The 20,000-nt window shown below is 22.0% G+C and overlaps 2 protein-coding genes across 3 annotated transcripts; both read right to left on the minus strand.

Moving 5' to 3' along the window:
• Positions 1–1,165: 1,165 nt before the first annotated feature.
• Positions 1,166–2,989, minus strand: LOC100871768 (non-structural maintenance of chromosomes element 3 homolog). Of its 2 annotated transcripts, none has more exons than XM_012486176.3 (6): positions 2,762–2,989; positions 2,374–2,702; positions 2,138–2,306; positions 1,960–2,054; positions 1,741–1,872; positions 1,166–1,664 (listed from the first exon to the last, which is right to left on the minus strand). In XM_012486176.3, the coding sequence occupies exons 1-6, from the start codon at positions 2,763–2,765 to the stop codon at positions 1,581–1,583; spliced, it is 813 nt and encodes a 270-aa protein (XP_012341630.1). In that variant the 5' UTR covers positions 2,766–2,989; the 3' UTR covers positions 1,166–1,580. The 2 variants fall into 2 exon arrangements, with proteins under 2 accessions (XP_012341630.1, XP_086770199.1); XM_086914073.1 differs by having other exon boundaries at positions 1,960–2,009; positions 2,762–2,980.
• A 4,421-nt stretch (positions 2,990–7,410) lies between these two features.
• LOC105735353 (uncharacterized) lies at positions 7,411–18,621 on the minus strand (the record flags this gene model as incomplete). Its single annotated transcript, XM_086914075.1, has 8 exons — positions 7,411–7,632; positions 7,701–7,787; positions 13,116–13,184; positions 13,284–13,533; positions 13,623–13,802; positions 14,020–14,264; positions 16,169–16,485; positions 18,408–18,621. Coding segments are annotated over 8 exons (1,458 nt in total), but the record flags the coding sequence as incomplete, so codon positions are not given.
• Between the last annotated feature and the right edge of the window lie 1,379 nt (positions 18,622–20,000).

Raw genomic sequence — 20,000 nt, forward strand, 5'->3', positions numbered from 1 at the left:
ATTCCTCATTGTGTTATTATGACGTAATTAGAAAAGGGAATTAGAAATGTAAATATGAATCCGATTAAATTTAATTTAAAGTAGGGCACGTTTCAGATCCCTTTCGATTCTCCTGATGATCTTAAAGACTATACATATGCGTGCGCTTTAAACATCGCAGTTTTATGGCTGCTCTCAGGGACATTTAAAAAAAAATGTTAAACAATTATTATTTTATTATTCAAAAGATAATTGCTTGATGAAATAAAAAAATTTAATCTTATCAATTGTATTTAAAAATATTTCAGTTTTACAAATTAAATATAATAGTAAATAAATATACTTATAAATAATACTTATACTTATAAATAATAAATATTAATAAATCAACTCAAAATATTAGGATAATATATTATTAATAAACATAAAATTATTTTAAATTTTTATATAATAAATAGATTTTTCATTAAAAGAAATTTTTTTTTAATATATTATGTTATTATATGAAAATAAACATTAATAAATAATATCAATAAATAATTAACAAAAAATTATTGTGTCAATATTTAAATTTTAATTTTCCAGTATAATTCTAACATCTAGATTTATTACAAATAATTTTTAGTAACAAAATATTATTAAATAAAAAAATATATATTTAAAAAATTGATAATGTGTTTTAATTTATAATGTAATTTACTAGATAAAAAATAAAAGAATGAAAAACAAAATTAGTTATAAAAGATGATTAATAACTGAATAAGTAAATAACTTTTTTTATTATTATTATTTAGTTTAATTTAATTAATAATAATAAATTTACTTTATAACTATTAATTTATATAATTTATATCAAATGAAATTAAAGAAAACATACAAAAAAGAAAAATATTTTTTGAAAAATTTAATTTGAAGAGAACATAAATAAAAAAAAGAGAAAAATTTAAATTTCTTTCAAAAAGATATAAACAATATAAAATGCAAATTGAAATAAAGGAATTTCATCTGAATAAATTCATGTAATATCATATATTCATACAATAATTGTTTATTTTTCTATATTTACTTAGAAAATAATTTTTATATTTTTTTATTTATTTTTAAATTAAAGAAGTAATTAATTAAGTTATTGAAGCAAATTAAGTATTGATATGTAATTACATAAATAATGAAACAATTTTAATAATTATATTTCCAATTTATAAATATTTTTTATTATCTATTTATTCATTGTGAAAAAATATAACATTATAATAATTATATTCTTAATGAATATTACTATATTTTCTTATTAGATAGTTTATTATAATCATAATTTGCCATAATCATAATTTCTAAAATACAAATAATTTTTTTTAAATAATTTAAATGAAATATTTATGAAAGTTGTATGATATTATATTAAATAATATAGATTAATAAAAATATTATTTCTACTTTATACATAGTTAGACTTAATAATAATTAATAACATCAATTTCAAAGTATTGAAACATAATCAATATATTATTGCAAAAGGAATTTATTATAATTTTTATATTTAGAAAGAAAGAGATCTATTTTTTAATTCTTGCTTATTACATTAATAGTATATATACATATCAATGAGATTTGTTTAACTTTTCTCGAGCAAGTAAAATTTTAAATTGTAATGGCCAACTGTTTAATGGACGCCTATTGTATATCTATTATAGAATTATATTTGTTTTATTATTAAAGAGATTATATATGTTTAAAATTAACTTAAAATCATGTTATTACCTCTGATACAAAATTTAAAGCCTCACGTCGAGAAAATTCATATTCAGCACGGGGACCCCACTTAAATTCTATTTTAATTGAATCATTTCGTTCCAGTACAATTTTATCAAGATATTTTTGTGCAACAAAGACCTATAAGACAAATTTTAATTCAATATCAATTTTATATTTGATTTATTCAATTAATTTTCTTATATTTTCTTCTTTTTAGTTTTTTACCTCATTTATTAAATATTTAACATTGCCAAAATAAGGATGACAATGATTGTCTAAACAAGAAATATCCAAATTAGTAAGAAAATCCCATAATGATTCTGAAATAATTTTATACATTAAAAAAAAAAAGATCATTTTTAAACAATTCTATATATTTCATTGTTATGTGTAGCATTATTACCTTCAGTACAGGATTCTTCTTGCATAAAGATATGAGTAAGTACTATAAATAATAATACTTGTTGGCTACTTTCTGTTGCACATGGATAAATGTGTGGTAATTCATTTTTTATTTCGTTTACTAGCATATATTTATTACCTTCAAGTTCTATCAATTGATATCCAAAAATCTATGAATGTATAAGCACATGCATGATATTAATTATAATATTAAATAAATTTTAATTTTATTTATACCTTTGACAAAAGATCTTTTGCTTTGTTCATTATTCTAGAAAAATGTTTTCCTTGATTGTCAAAAACATTTTTAATTATACGAGTTTTATTGACAATTTGTTTTCCTCTATCTAATACAAAAAAGTATCGTATCAGATTATTAACTAAACGATCATCTTCTTCGAAAATCATAGAATCAGGCGAAAAGTTTTGCGATTTTTCATTAATATATGATATATTTGTACTTGTACTTGGAATAGGCTGAGAAAGAGTGGTAACATTATTCTTTTTTTTGACGATTGATTGTGATAAGTTCTTTTGTTGATTTTTTCCATGATTTCGTGGTAAACCTTAAAAAAAATATTTATAAATTTTATGCATATACTATGATATATTATATATTTCTTACCCATGAAGTATGATAAAGAAGTATTATAGAATTATTTTTATTTTTTGTAAATAAAATTCAGGATATATATAAAACGTTTCACGTGGCCATTCGGAATTTTATTACAACGAGATTTCTATTGTAACGACATCTATCGATCATTAAGAATGATATAAACTTATTTTTTGTATCATGAATTTGAAGGAGATAACCATAAATAAAGTATAAAGATTTTTTATTGAATAGACTATCTTCTAAAATATGCACGTAAAAATATGTAAAAATCATAAAAGTCATATTTGTTTTATAGAATTTAAAACAGTGAATGTAAAAATTTTAAATTTGAAATATCAAAATTGCTGATTAATTATCAACTAAATTAATTAATAAAAAAAACAAAAATAAAAATATAACTAATACGTAATTTATATAATTTTAGATATATTATAATTTTAATAATAATTTTAAATAATAATTATAGATATAATTTTTTTCATATACGCAATTCTTATATAAAGAATGTTCCAAAGGAATTATTAACAAAAAGCATTGATCAATCATAGAGTATATAGCTTAATCAAACCACTAGATGATAATGTTACCGATCGAGCACAATCAAATTCAAGCAATATATATTGAAAAAAGTGTAACAAATATAAATATAACAAATATTTTTTTATGAATAAAAAATTATATCGAATTATATCACGAACACTGAATAAATTATAATATTCAATATACTTCAATATACTTTGATATATTGGATTTGTTCGTATTTAATTGACGATATGCCGACTATGCGTTTTGTGATTGGCTAATATATATAATATATATATATATACAAAGTCCCAAAAATGTGAGAACATCAGTTACGAAAATTTCTGAGATAATTTTAATTAAAATTTTCTTTTGCAAAAACTTTCGTTTCGTTTTGTTACAAGTTATTGTATATGTACAGGATTATTCATGGAATATCTTTAAAGGATCTAAAAACCAAAACAAATACATGATTGAGACTTATTCATTAACAGATTTATATATATATGTATATATCACATAAGTTTTTATTATATCTGCTTTTTATGTCACATAAAAAAATCATAAATTAGGTATAAGAATAGATTGATTAAAATATAATATATGGTTCAGATTTTTAAAGTTTCATACCATTTTCATATCATTCACATTAAGATTTATATTTTTACAAATTGCGATATTCATTCTGACAAGAATTATAAATTAGCGAATCAAATGATGATGATGACACAAAATATTTATAAAATTAATCATCTAAAACTATTTGGAATAACGATGAGAAAACGAGATTACATATTAATATAATATTATTATTAATTATCTAGATTACATATTAATGACATTTTATAATTATATATAATATAATATAATTTTAAATAATAATAATATAATATAATTTTTGAAAAAATAATTATTACCTATATATTTATTAATATTAATTATCATATAATAATTAACATATATTGAAAAAAAGGAATTATTTTCGATTTCTGTATTCTTTGAGATTAATTTCTTTTTTAATTCATTATTTTTAGAAAAAAATCAAATTTATAGCTTTTCGTTCGAAAATCGCTATTACGATAATACGCTGCGTCGAAAACGATTAGATTTTCGTTTTGTATTCCAAAGTCGAGATACGCCGACATTACGAAGTTACGTTTTTTGTTAAAAATCTTGTTTTGAACAATTGATTTTTAATAAAATTGTGATTTTTAGATACGAAAATAACTGTTATTGAATAAGATGGAGTGAAAAATGACCAAAATGACATTATCTTGCACAAACTCTTCGAGGTAAGTCGATTCCTATTTTAAGAAATCGAATTTGATCAAAATTGTAATTTTAGACATAAAAATAGCTGTTATTGAATAATGTCGAGTGAAAAATGATTAGAGTGATTTCAGTCTCTGATTTGACTCATCAGAATGTGAATCAAGTGAAGAAAATTCTAAAATCTGAGAACATCATTTTTCAAAATCAAAGATCAAAGATCAGAAATTTTGCTGCGAAAATTGCATTTTAGAATGATTTAGAATTTTAGATGAAAATACATAAACTACTATTCTCAAAAAATGATACAAAATCTAAATGCATCGGAGAATTCATTCATGCAGATCTCTCAGATCCAATGTAAGAAAATTCGCTTGGAAATGCTCGATATTTCTTAATGATGAAAGATAATTATAGCCATTGGAGAAATTTATATTTCATCAAAAACAGATCAGAGACATCACGATGTCTAGAGGATTTCTTTCAGAAAACCGATTTCTTTAAGAAAACATTAAAAAAAAAGGAATCAAGATCAGAAAACGGTCAAAATTTTCTCTTAAAAAAAAAAAAAAAAAAAATACATGAAAAATAATTTATTTGAATGATTCAATAATTTTCATAATTTTTTTTTTCTTCTTTTTTGGAAAAGATGACAAGGTAAGAACTACGCTTTAATCCATTCTTCTATGTTGTTCCTTAATTTAAATGAGTTTTCGTATTTCTTTCCTTTTTTGTATTATATTTACTTTTTATATTTATTTAATTATTTATTTATTTATTTAATTTTTATCTTAAATTATTTTATTGCATTTTTAATTTTCTCAAATTCGATTAATTTTTATTGGTAATTAATTTTTACGCTTAATTCTTATTATATTTTTTCGAACATTTATAGGATTTCAATGTATAGGAAACTATAATTAATATTATATTATATAATGTTTCAATTTTCGTGAGTTAGTAAGTAAATAAATTTGAAAATCATCGCGACAGGATGATTTATTGCCAGTGCGAATGACCTCTCAATTACGCGATAACAATTTAATTCTATCTATTTTTCGTGGAATTTATAATGGATTCTATTAAATATTGTGACAACAAAATTAATTAATCTTCCGAGTTTTTTTATGCTTTTTCCTTCGATTCACAGTTTTATTATTGAGGTTATTGATATTACTCATATTGCACATGTTATAAACTTTTCAATCAAGATTTCAATCGTTATTGTTTATTTTAATTATTATTATAATTTTAATTTATAAAACAGTCCATAGTATATGAATAATTTGTAATTGTTTTTCACATAAAATGGCATTTAAAATATATTAACAATTATATAATATATTTACAATTATAATTGAATAATAATAGTTGAATCGAAAAACTAATATCACAGAAATTTAGTTTTAGTTTATAAAACTAGTTTTAATTTATAAAAAAATATATCAATTATTAGGTTTATTATAATAAATTGTTAAATGAGTAAAAAAAAATAAAACGATAAAAATAATAAAGATATATCAATTTTTTTATCGTAATAAATTATTATCATAAATTAGATTATTAAAATTAGTAATAAAAGTTAAAAAAACTGTTGAATTATTCGTTATTGTATTCGATAAATCAGATTTAGTGCAATCGGTAAAAAACGTACGTTTTCGTCAAACTTCGTGACAGTAGCAGATTTCCTATATATACGAGAAACAATGCAATAGGACGGTTATTTCTTAACATATTTGATACAATATTTGATAACATCAATATTTGTTCTGTAATTGTATATATAAAAATATAATAAGAGATGTATAATAATAAAGTATAAAATTAATTTAAAACCTTTCTGTCATGGCGTCCTCATATAAATAAATAAATAAATAATTTTAAATAAATTTTTGTTCTCTTCGCATCAATAATACTGAAATTAGCAGAAAGAATCAATGAAAAAAATACTCATACTGAGTACTTCTCATTTTCGATTTTTATTTCTCAAAATATAATTTTCTGTAATAATTGAGAAATAAGATTATATTTGCGATATGTCTAAAATCGCTTCGGTAACCTACTATTTTCGAGTGACAAAGACATGAAGAAGCTTGGTTGAAGAGGCTTCATTGAGTAGTAATTTATAAGTAAAGATTGAGAAATTATAATAATAAAATAGTATGACAATAAGTCAGTGATAGTTATGTCAAATTTTTTGGGAAATGGAAGAAAAAATGTCTGCAAAAGATGGGATAAAACTGAAAAAAAATATGTTGAAATCGACAATGTTACAATCAACATATGATCGACAAGATAGATTTTCTGTTCACAATTTATCGCACATTCATCAGATCGCGAAAATGGACACTTCGCATGCTTATGTAATTGATACCTGAATTGAATACAAGAAAAAAGCATCGCAATTAGATGTTAAAAATAAGATACTTGATTTGTTTTACTTTAGAACAAGTGTAGCCAAAGTGCTCACAAAAATAGATAAGTCAGCTATTAGAAAAAGAAAGTAGATTGACAATCGAATGCTATCTCCAAGAATCTCAAAAAGAATCTCCACGTGGAAGTTCATCCATGTCCGTTTGGACATCTTGTTAGACATCTTGAACATAATGTCCTTATTTGAGGACGCGTTATACCTCCCCCCCCCCCCCTAAAAAACTTTTCGGAGATATTTTATACAACTGAAAAATCATAATTTAATTCAAAGAACTGTTTAGTAAAGCCATGATTTTTTTTCCAGGATTAAATAATTCGTGACTGAAAAAGGGTAAATCTGATGACTGTTATAGTATCAATATGTAAGATTACAAGTATAGAATATATATTTTTATTCTAATGGGTGATGTGAAAAAAAGAATTAGACATAATTTTTATAAAACTTTTTTTATTTATAATTATTCAATATTATTTTTTTAATAAAATATAATATTATGTTATGAAATATACTACATATATTTAACTACAAATCATGATTCTGATAATCATAAACATTATTAATGATTTGAAATATGAGACAAGGGCTGTATCAAATTAGACGTTGAGCTTATTTGTATTAATACGATCAAATAAGTTGCTATAGTACTAAAAAACTAAAATAAAAATTAAATTTTTTAAATAATTAAGTCAAACATATTCATTTACTAAATAAATTACTTACCAACATTGATAATTTATTATTAAGAATATAACCTCCAGCAGTAAATTGTAACGGATGAAGAAGTAATTGCAATGAAAATTGTTGTACCTGAAATTATTGTTGTTATGAGCTCTTATTCTCTAAACATTTTTATAGTAATGTTAAACCGTAAATAGATTTTTATTACTTTATGTATGTGTATGGATTAATATCCAATATATTTTTCAATATTATAACATTTTTCAAACTGAATCTAAATAAGAATATATTTTCAAACATTCCAAATAAGATTAGAATATCATTAGGATATAGTATACTTAGGAATAATTTGAATACATTATTATAGCGGATATGCAAAATTAAAAAATCAAATTTTTTTTAAAAAGCGTCTGAATACAAACAACATGTCATTTATAGATAAAAAATTAAAAATCAATTGGAAATATAAATATGAATCAAGATTATTTTTTCATATTATAGTATATATAGATCCTTTTGCAAAAAAGTTATGTTGTGGAAGGAGATAGCGAATTAAGAGCGAGAGATCTATTTCGAGGAGGAACGGAAGAGAAAGAAATTGTCCCCTTCCCCTTCTCCAGAGCAATAACAGTGAGCTGAATCAAGTCATCGCGTCGATCCGCGAAGGCGGTCCCCGCTGGAAATCTTGCGATGCTTCACACTCGTGTCAACGAGAGACGTGAGACCATCGTTAACACGGCTAGGAGACCATATCGGCCAGATGGCGGTAGAGGTAGCGGCGCCAGTGTCGCCCCAACATCGCCAAAAAGCATAATTCAGGAATTAGCGAATATTTTCCCAAATCTCTCGTGTCTAAGCGAAATAGATGATGCGCACAATAGGGAAGCACTGGAAGTGTTCGCTAAGAATTTCCAGTGCTCTCCGGGGACGCCAGAGAAGACCACCGTTTTAAAAGTAAAAGTCTGTCACTAGCCTGGTCTTTTCCCAGGTAGGGTCGGAATGTCTTATGAGAATTTTTCCCATGAAAAAAAAAGTATATAGATAAATCAAAAAATAGAAAAGGAAATAATTCAAATTTATTGTAACTTATATAAACATTGGAAATATAGTTTTAAATTATGTGTTAGATAAATGAATATTTCTAATTCAATTATTCGAGTATTCAATTTAAATAAATGAATATTGTATCATAAATCTGGCCTTGTGATATGTATAACTCAATGAATCAATAAAATGTTATATTATTAATACAAGATTATAATACAAAAGTTTATTTGTAAATTAAACTAATTAATAAAAGAAATATTTCATATGTTGATAGGATTGTGGAAACAATAAATAAACGCATTGATTTGGCTGAATGAACACGTATTTAATAAAATATAATTGCCCGTTACAATAAATGAAAAATATATGAAAGAAAACTAATAGATACAACATGAAATAGTGCCGTTGGCAACATTCAATAATTCAATCAACATTCTTTTTCGATTAAAAAAGAAATGTTCCGAGACTATGTTCAAATCGTGCGAAAACAAAAATGCTACTTGAAGTTTTCATGAATATTGAATCATTTGAGAATCTTCGATTACGAGTGTCTATTTCCTAACTAAAGAGAGAAGGACCGATAAAAAATTTAGGAATTAAAAGTAACATCCAATGAAATAAATTAAAAAAAAAAATCCTAACCGTACCTAAGATTACAAATTGAACGATTAGCACATAATTTTATATTTCTTATTTGCGTCAAGAGTTTTACATCAAGACAATTTCGCAGCGATTTCAGATACGCAGTAGCAATCCTAGTAGACCAATATCAATTGTGCGTGGAGGCGCATAAAAACAAAATAATTACATTAAAGCATTCAGCGACGTAGATTACATATGGATGAAAAGTCTGATCAATGATCTAGTTATGTTTAAAAACTTTACAATGATTTTTTATGTATATAATTTGAGCACAATCAAGCTTATTAAAAACCCAGAATTTCATCGGAGAAGCAAATACATTAACGCTATCACTTCATACGAGACAAATTCAAAAAAAAGGAGTTTCTTCTGCAATATATAGCATCGGAGAATCAGTAGGCAGATCTACTAACGAAATCTTTGAGAAGTATTTGAGATACAAAGTAATCGATTGAATATCAAGAATATTAGAGAGAAGACATGGAAGGCACACAGAATTATGACACTCAAACATAACAAAATACATACATTAAATAAATTTTTAGTTCATTTTTAGAGTGTTATAGAATTTTAAGTTTAATGAAATTTTATTTGTGATTTTATTAATTATTAATTATTAATTATTATTGAATGTTGCCAACAGCATCACTATTTCATTGGTATCTGTTTGTTTTTCTTCAATATGCATACTTTAAATGTTTTGTAAATAGATACGCTCAATTAACGCTCAATTATGTATAATTAAATATATTCATTCAGCCAAATCCATATATTTTATTTATTGTTTTTCACTGCCTAGTCAACATATATTTATTATTATTATCTAAAATCCCATGTACAAATGTAATTACATGTATATCAATAACATATGTCAAATGTTTTTGTATAGTAAGTAGAATTGTGGTTTGTAAGAATTCAATCGAATATTTATATTTATATTAATATGATCGGTCAAATGGATTCTATTATATTAAATTGCATAAAGATTTATACATTGGATTTTTGTACGTGCGATAAAAATATAATATGCTAAGATATAATCACACATATTTTTTCTATTGTCTGCAAATGCATTTTTAAAATTTAAAACAAGAGAATCTGAATCAATTAAAAAATGACAAAAATAGTCTTCTTGATATCCAATAAATGAAGAAGTTGAAGGACTTTATGAAATAAAGAAATTTATCTTGATTAAATTGTTTATAATCATTATTTTTATTAGTTTTTATTAGTTCAAAAATTACTTTCCTATAGATTATGATGGGCTTAAAATTAAAATTCAAGTTTGGATACTCTGCGAATTTTAAAGATTATGAATTCTTTATGGATTATAATTATAATTATAATAAATATCAAGAATGATGCTATACAATATATATTCATTATAATATTCATTATAATATGCTATATAATATTCATTATAACTTCGATTGCTTAAAAGTTGTTTTATATTATATTTATATTTTATTTATACCATGATCTATGTGCAAATTTTTTGTTTAATTCTTAAAAATTAAAGTTGCATAGTGATTATAAATAAAATTAGAAAAAAACTGTTGAAAATATTGATTTCTATAACATATTAAAAAATTATCCAGATTGATGAAGATTTTTCTATTTCGAATTTATTGATTATCAATGTCTTATATCTGATTAATACATTTCGAATATAAATGCTTATCACTTAAGAAAATATTGCAATAAACTCGCAAAAAAGAATTTACGAACAAATTGATTTTATTGCAAAATTGTTCACATATACTTCATTCATTCATTTAGTCATTTTATATATTAATTTAATAATATCGTATTAATAAGTAATATTTAATAATAATACAATATGCAATTTATGATAATACGACAATATATAATAAGCATAATTTATTTTTGTTTTAATTTTACATTCGTTATTACTTTTAGCATATTAGAACTTAGCAATGGTAATCCATTATACTATATCTGTCGACAGTACATGGATCAATGATCACTATAAATTCACAATTGCAAAATGCTATTTTTTAAATATATTCTATTGAACTAATATTAACTATTACTATTGAAATATTATTGACGATTATATTATTATATAATATAAATTATCAAATGCTATGTTTTAGTAATAATGACGAATAATTATATATCATATAACATAATTCTTATGTAATTATCTATAAACATAGAAATAAGTACTTTTTTAATATTTTTTTTGGCAAATCTATTCAAATACTGAACAGATGGTGTTCAGACAATACCATTTTTAAGAGAAAAATTTGGTAATCCTTTACTTTGTACATATAGAATTTATTGTGATTGGAATGTCAATGTGGTTCTAGGTCTGAGACGACATTTATAGCTATGCCAGTCTCAACGACAATCAGCATCATCTGAGAAGAATTATTTGTAAATATGTGCGAAATAGCTTTCTGAAAAACAACTGGATTTTGTGAAAGACTTTGTGACATAGCCCTTCTCATAGACTCAAGATTCTAAGGAACTTTCTTTAGATTGAGGATATTGCTCAATCAGAGGACTGATCCACAATGTTATTGGACACTTGTGTGTTATTGTACCCCACTAAAAACCTGTAAGCTCGCAAGATGAACATGGAGGGGACTTTAAAAGGTGTCAGTCTTTGGAGAACTTTTTGAATTTCAAATTATAATTATCAAAACCTAAGAACTACTAGAACAGTCAAAACTTTCAGAATCTTTGAATCTTTCGAACTTTTAGAATCCATTAACTTTCAAAAACTTTTTCAAGAACTTTAGAACTTTACTGAACTTGCAATAATACAAACAAAATAATACAAACTATTATAATTTTCATTCAATAAAATTTATTTTAGTTTATTTTTAAAGAAAAAGTTGACTTTTAAAGAAATAAAAAAAATAAATTTTATCATTATAATTATAATTTCGATATATTAATAAAAATTTAAAATATTTTTAACTGATAAGAGAAAATAAAATAATAAATTAATAAAAAGTGAAATATATGAATTAAAATTAAAAATTAAAATTAATAATAACTAAAATTTTTTGAAGATTTAAAAGTTTAATTATAGATACAATGTATTATCATAATAATTATGGATCTATCATGATTATATAGGTCAAATATATGTAGAAAAAGTAAATTATTTTAGTCTAATTATTATTAAGTCTAATTATAATTATTAAGTCTAATTATGATTGTTTCATTAAAAATAATTTATTATTATCCGAATTTGTATTCTGAAATTTTATCTTTATTTATTAAAAAAATTAAAAATTCTTTAAAATTCATGATATTTATGCAATATATTGCATAAATATGAAATTCCTCAAATTTTTTTTCATTTGATTTTTCTATTTATTATTATTTTGAGATTTTTTATGCAACATATTCAAGTTCTTAGCGAAAAAATGTGATGTAATATTAATGTTGAGTTATTGTTATTAAATGGATGCATTTCTATTAAAATTCATATAATTAATGTGAATATAGTAATGCCGTGGTATACTAGTCAATTATCGCTTAGTTATGATGCTTTCAAATGAACAACAATTTATGATTCAAACAGGTATTTTTATATTATCTAAGATATGATTTGCAATAGCATAAAAGAATATGCAATTACATTAGATTTTAATATTATATAATTTTTAATATTTTTTAATATTAAATCATAATAGATTAAAATTTATTATTAATTATAATAGATATATTATGTCATAATAGATTTATCATAATAGTTTTAAATTTAATTAATATGAATGCAAATCTTACCTCGTCTTTAATAGAATTATCCAAATAGCAAATTTCTAATTCTCGAAGCAATTGTGCTGTTATTTCTACCTAAATAAAATATGAGGATTACTTGTTATGAAGTTTTTTATATTAATTACTTTTATATTAATTAATAATTTTATATATTAATAAAATATATAATCTTACCTCGCGATAGTAATTATTGCAATGATTATTTAAAAAAATAGTTTTTGTAGAACTTATAATAATCCATACTAGAAATAATAAATTTTCTTTATTTGTTAACAAATCTGTTAACTTTAATGCAAAAGAAAAATATATATTATAAAGTCCACACGTTATTAATGTAAAATGCACTGCTAAGTCTAACAGAATTTGATAAGTATAAGCACGATTAAGTTCACGTGAAAGTTTGAGAATCTCAAAATGCATATATCTTTAATATATAAAAAAGAAATAGATTATTAATAATAATAATAATAATAAATATTTTATTTATATTAATTGCGAAATTATTAAATATACCTCATAAGTTGGAGAAAATGCCGAGTAAAATATTTTCTATTATGATAGTCCATTACAAGTATAAACTTATGTGCAATATGTGATTGTATTTTGTATCTTATTTTAATGTCATTTATATTCGACAACTGGTACACTTCTTTTATAATCATGTTCATTTTATGCAATTTATCTATTAAAATACTTAACAAAAATTTAAAAATATAAAAGATAAAAAAATTTACACAAATAAATATTTAAGCTTAAGAATATAAAAATACTTATGAATTATATATATTTAGTTTTTTGTGAGAATTATAATACTTTTTTGATTTAGTAGCAAGAAATTGGAAATTAAATTATTATATCTATTTTTCTAGGCAATTTAGTTTATGAATATTTTTTTTTTTGTAAAATTTACCTTACGAATATAACAAAAGTAAAAATCTCCAAATAAATAATTGTAATTGGCATGTATGTTAAAATATATGCATTTTCATATGTTAACCAATATATATTTAACAAGTAAAGGCTTGACATCATTGTGCTCCATATAATTAATGATTGTGTAACAAAAAGAAAAGTTTTCCTATAATTTTTTTTAATACCGAATAATTCTAAAGTATTGTCTATTTCTTCACATCTCGCAATAATTATTCTTGAATGCTATAAAAAAAAGAAAAAAAGAAAGTTATAAAAATTGTTAAAATTTTATAAAAATAAAGAGAATTATATATTTTCTTATATATATATTGAAAATATTGAAATATATATATATTGATATATATTGAAATATCATTTATTTATCTATTTAAGTTAAGTTTTAATTTTTATTTTTTTTAATATTTTAGAATATTATAATATTTCTAAATAAACGGTAAATTTACTTAGTTAAAATTTTGTGAAAATGAAGTTGTTTTTTTCCACGTTTTTATTAATGAAGATAAATAACATGTAGCATTTGAATTTTGAATGAGATTCAGACTATGTTTAAGACTATGTTTCAGATTATGTTTAAATTTATAACAAACTGATATCTTGTTATTTTATTCAACAATAATTGATTTTCTCATTAAAGAATCTGAAGTTAAAACCATGGAGCGATGAATTATTCTTAAAATTAAACTTAAGCTATTGGGATTTGTATCCTACATTTTTAATAATACAAACTAATATTTAAAATATTTTTAAAGTTTAAAATCCCTTTCGATTATTTTTAATCTTCGTTCGTAACATAATTAGATAATAATAATATAATATAATTATAATATGTAATATAATATAATGTAATATGTAGTAATATAATATAAAATAATTAACGTGAAAATTCATTCGAAACTGAATATGTTCACAAGTATATCGATCATAAATCATTAAAATAATTAGTAAATGGTTTTAAAATGAAATTCTATCCAATAAGAAACTTTATAAATTTTCAGAAACAAATACTTTATTTCTGTTTGCATTTTTTTATCCGTAAGATTGTTTAATGTCAAATGATCGCCTATAATAAGTATTTTTTATTCATTTTAATATAAATGTTTTATTTTATTTACTATATTTGATTGAAACAATATTATCACGGATTTCTTTTTTTTTAATTTATTTTTATTAATTTTTATTTATATTACAAATTGAATATCTATTGATAATTTTCCTTTTACATTTCTATCTGGTATGAAAATAAAATCTGATTTTTATTTGTAATTTAATCCTATTTTTTTCATATTTATTTTCATTCAAAACTGAATATCTATTTCTAATTTTTTTTTACTTTTTATAAAGAAAATTTATTAAAAAAAAATTAGAAACATCATAAATTAAAAAATTATAAAATAATAAATTAAAATGACATATAATTGCAAAAAAAAGATAACATTATTAATATATTTGTATTTGTTTAAAGTTTAGGTCTCTTCATTATTGATATATAAAGTAAAAATAATTAAATTTAATCGACATTTCTATGTATGTAATTATATAACAGATGTTAATATTCTATGAGACCTAATGGTTGCATCAGTTTCAATATTAATCTTTATTAAGATCTTTAATAAATGTTTGTCTGTAAAGTGCATTTTGTTAATAATGCGAAATCATTAAGATCCATTCTTTAAAAATTGTTTTTCATTTGAAGTTAAACAAATTTATATGAACAAGAATATAAAAAATAATTTGTTCCGAGAATTTTCGAGAAGCAAAGATTGTTATTAAAATCTAATATAAATCATAAATTTTCGTTATATTAATATTAATTTTTGCTTTATTAAAATAGATAAACTTTAAATAGAAAATTGATAAATTAATTGATAAATATTAGCTTTTTGCTAAATTAAAATATTACTCATCATTAATTGTAATTATAAAATAAAGATTTCTTTTATATCTATGGTTATATTGTATTTTTTATCGAAATTATTTTATATAATATGTTTATATGATTAAATATAATTATGTGTATATTAACAGTAATCAAAAAGTGAATATTTTCATATAGCATTTATATTTTGTAACAACAATCTTATAATTTTCTTACTGTATTTTATTATTATAGCTTTAGAAATACTTACTTTTGTATTCATCATTCCAAGAATTATAAAAATCATAACAACTATAACAATAATGAATAAAAAAAATTTAAAAGTGATCTCTGCATATGCAGGCCAACCTTCGTAATTTCTTCTCAGTGCTATGTAAAGATAAATAATACATAGAATAATGCCTATACCGGCGTATATTATGCTATAACCATATCGTAAATTTCCTTTTGATTCAAATATACGTAAACTAAATATTTCATTGATTGTAATCAGAGGTGCGAGTGAAGCATATTGAGATCTGGGTGCCCATATTAAGATTTTTGTTATAATTTTATCAATTATTATGTCTAAAAGCAAACAATATAACATAACAAATATTGGAATTATGATTGAAAAAATTGTAACATAACAACAAATAATTATTTCGAGAAAAATGAGACAGATTTATAAAAATCGTAAATTATAAATATGTAATACAATTTTACAAGTATTTAATATTTTTTATTTAAATTCATAAAATAAAGTTTTTTTCTAAATTATATAAATATATATATATATATATATACAATATATATATATATACAATCTATAAATTAATACGGAAATAAAGAAATAAAATTTTAGATAAAATAGATCAATATCTAAAACCATCGAGGTATGGTTGTTATTTAAATAACAATCATATTTTTTTATCATTATTATTAAAAAGATTATTTCATTACATAAATAGAAATTCCAAATATATAATATTTGCTTACCTTTCATATTCTTTTTATTTCATATAAATATTATATTTAATTTATATATTCTAATTTTCACTTTTTTACTAATTATCTATTCTATTTTTTATGTTTCTATTAAATTGTTATGTAATATTGCAAAATGAATAAATGCATCTATTTGTATGTCCATATAATATTTATAATATTTTTTTCACTTAATTTATGACTAATGATTAAAGATAATCATGTTATCTGAAGTTATAATATACTTATATTTATATATTTTCAAAATAATTTTTCTTTAAGAATAATCGAAGCTCATATGTCATTTCACATATTTATCGATAAAGATACAAATTAAGATGTAAAATATAATTTTTTTAAAAGAGAATGTTATGTCAATCTAATCTTCTTTCAAGATTAAGTTATATGAGTTTTATATTACGAGTGATTAATGAGAGTTGGAATATTTTCCATTAGAAGTTCCTTGTAGAAGTATTATATTTTATTTCTTTTTTATTGAACTATATCGTTGATTACTTTTATATGACAAAGTAAAAATAAAATACTTATAACGTAGAAATATGTGAAAATATTTTTTAAATATTAAATAACCTTTTAATTTATTGAATATATAACTAATGTAAAAAAATAAATTATTTGTAAAAAATTGTAAAAAGCATATAAGAAAAATGATGAAAAATTAATATATAATTAAATTAAATTAAATGGAAACATATTTATCAAAATAACAATATATGATATATATTATATGAAATTATTAGAGAGTAATACAAAAATAGGATAATAATAATTTATAAACAATAATATGTCACTAATCTAGCGAGTCATATAAATCTGACTCAATTAGTTTTCCTATTTGTTTCTTCAAAAAGATACACGTGTTTTAGTTAAATGATTTTTTTTTATCATAAATAAACTAACTAGTGCATGATCAGTAAAATAAAACATATGAAATATGATTCCGCGAAACAATTAAAAAGTACATATTATATAATTTTCCGGCTTTTCTGAACAGATGAGAAGATAGCTCGCAAGTCACCTAGTTGCCTAAATTTCAATATAAGTGATAAAATGTACTTCATATTGGAAATTAATATTTTTTTCTTTGTATAATATTCATGAAAACAATTCTATAGATATAATAAAAATTTATAAACTGCATATTTATTTAAATTAATAAAATAAAATATTAAAATTGCATATGCATATATTCAATGTCGTTTTTTTTTCAATATAGCAAATGCGATATATTTTTCTTGTGAAATTATTAAAATTTTCGATTTTTATTCTTTCTATTCTATATTGATGTAAATATTTAGAAAATTTTTGTAGTAGATCTTATTATAGTATCTCATTTGATATGAATAATAAATATAATATTGTCTGTTGTCTGTAAATATCATAGATTCGCATTATTCAGAGAGATATTCTTGAGTTGTTCAGAAAGTAGGTTCGCTTTTTTTTATGACAATGAAATATATTTTTTAATAGAATATATGTATTTTATTTAATTATATATTAACCATTGTGGTGCAATATATGTTGCGATATTTTAATAGATATTAGTATGATTCTCTTGTAGAATTTTTGATTTTTGTTTGCAAAAAATTGATCCAAGTAGTTTTTGACATCCTCATTTGAACTAAATGTTTTGCTATTTAAAGAATTCCGTAAAAAATCGAAATAGATGATAATCCAAGGGTACCAGATCTGGCGAATATGGTGAGTGTGGTAATATTATATCTAAGCTGTACAACTTCTAGCGAGTCATTAAAGCACTCATGTGAAATCCAACGTTATTGTGATGATACTACATCTTTCCTGTTAATTAATTCAGATTTTTCCTTTTTGTTTGATAAAATCCTTTAATTTATCCAAATAATTGCAATACACTTCTAAATCGTGCAATTGTTAGGTAGAAGCCCTCCCCTCCCCCCCCAAAAAACTCTTGAAATCCCACCAAAAAGTATCACTTTTTTCTAATGAATATTGGCTTTCGAAATGCTTTGCGCTAGCTCTACTGCTTCTTGATTGTTTTCGTTTAACATTATCGTAACATTTCGTTTAACATTATCGTAAACGATCCACTTTTCATTTCCAATTATATTTGAGCAGCAAATCACAGATATCGATGCGACGGAGCAAATCTCTTTCTTTGAGAACGTATGGAACTCAAATATCGAATTTCGAAAATAAATCAAGTTGTTTCATGTGATCATGAACAGTCGAATTTGATAAATTCAATCTCGTAGCAATTGCTCGAGTTGTTATTCATCGATTTATTTCAATCAATGCCTTTATTTTGTCTTCTTCAGCTGATCTTCCAAAACGTGGCACATATTTAATCTCGAAATTATGAAAACGAAATTTTGAAAATCAGTTTTAACACTGGCGCACTGTTAATACATCTTCTCTATAGACTTCACATAACTTTTTTCCTGAACAGTATTTTTATATTTTCAGTAATAAAAAAATAAAATGTGTCGAAAATGCTCCTTTTGGTCTTGCATCTTTATTATCAAATAAAAAACACAACCTCATAAAGTTAAACCAATTTTTCTTATAAATAAATCTTAAAATGTCAACTCTCAAAATATATAATAACAATACAGTTTAGAATGAAATTGGCTGAATAAATATCTAAGCGACACTCGTGAAAAAATGAAATTATTTTTCGAACAATCCAAATCAGAACAAAAATCAGAATTATGAGATCAGAATTATGTAGAACTGTTACAAATATTTAAAAAAAATATTTAAAAAAATCATTGAAATCACACAATTTTATTTATAGTTTTTATTATTGAATATTACTAGCGGTACTATTTTATGTTTAAGTTGGTACCTATTAGCCTTGGTACCTATTTTTCACACATACTTCGAATATATTGTAACAGGTATGCGCAATTACATTTTATTAAACATGTGTTCATTTAGTCAAATCAGTGAGTTTATTTATATTTTTTTCTGTTTCTACTGCTCTGTCAACAAGAATTATATGTATATCAGAATATATATGTAATCAAAGAATATAATCAATATATATATGTAAATCAAACGATTAATACAATTAGCATAAATTACAGAAACTTAAACAATACTATATGTATTAAATA

This window comes from Apis florea, unplaced genomic scaffold (genome assembly GCF_048593485.1).
Source record: "Apis florea isolate Af1SG1 unplaced genomic scaffold, ASM4859348v1 contig_3571_pilon, whole genome shotgun sequence".
In the NCBI taxonomy this organism is placed as follows: domain Eukaryota; kingdom Metazoa; phylum Arthropoda; class Insecta; order Hymenoptera; family Apidae; genus Apis; species Apis florea.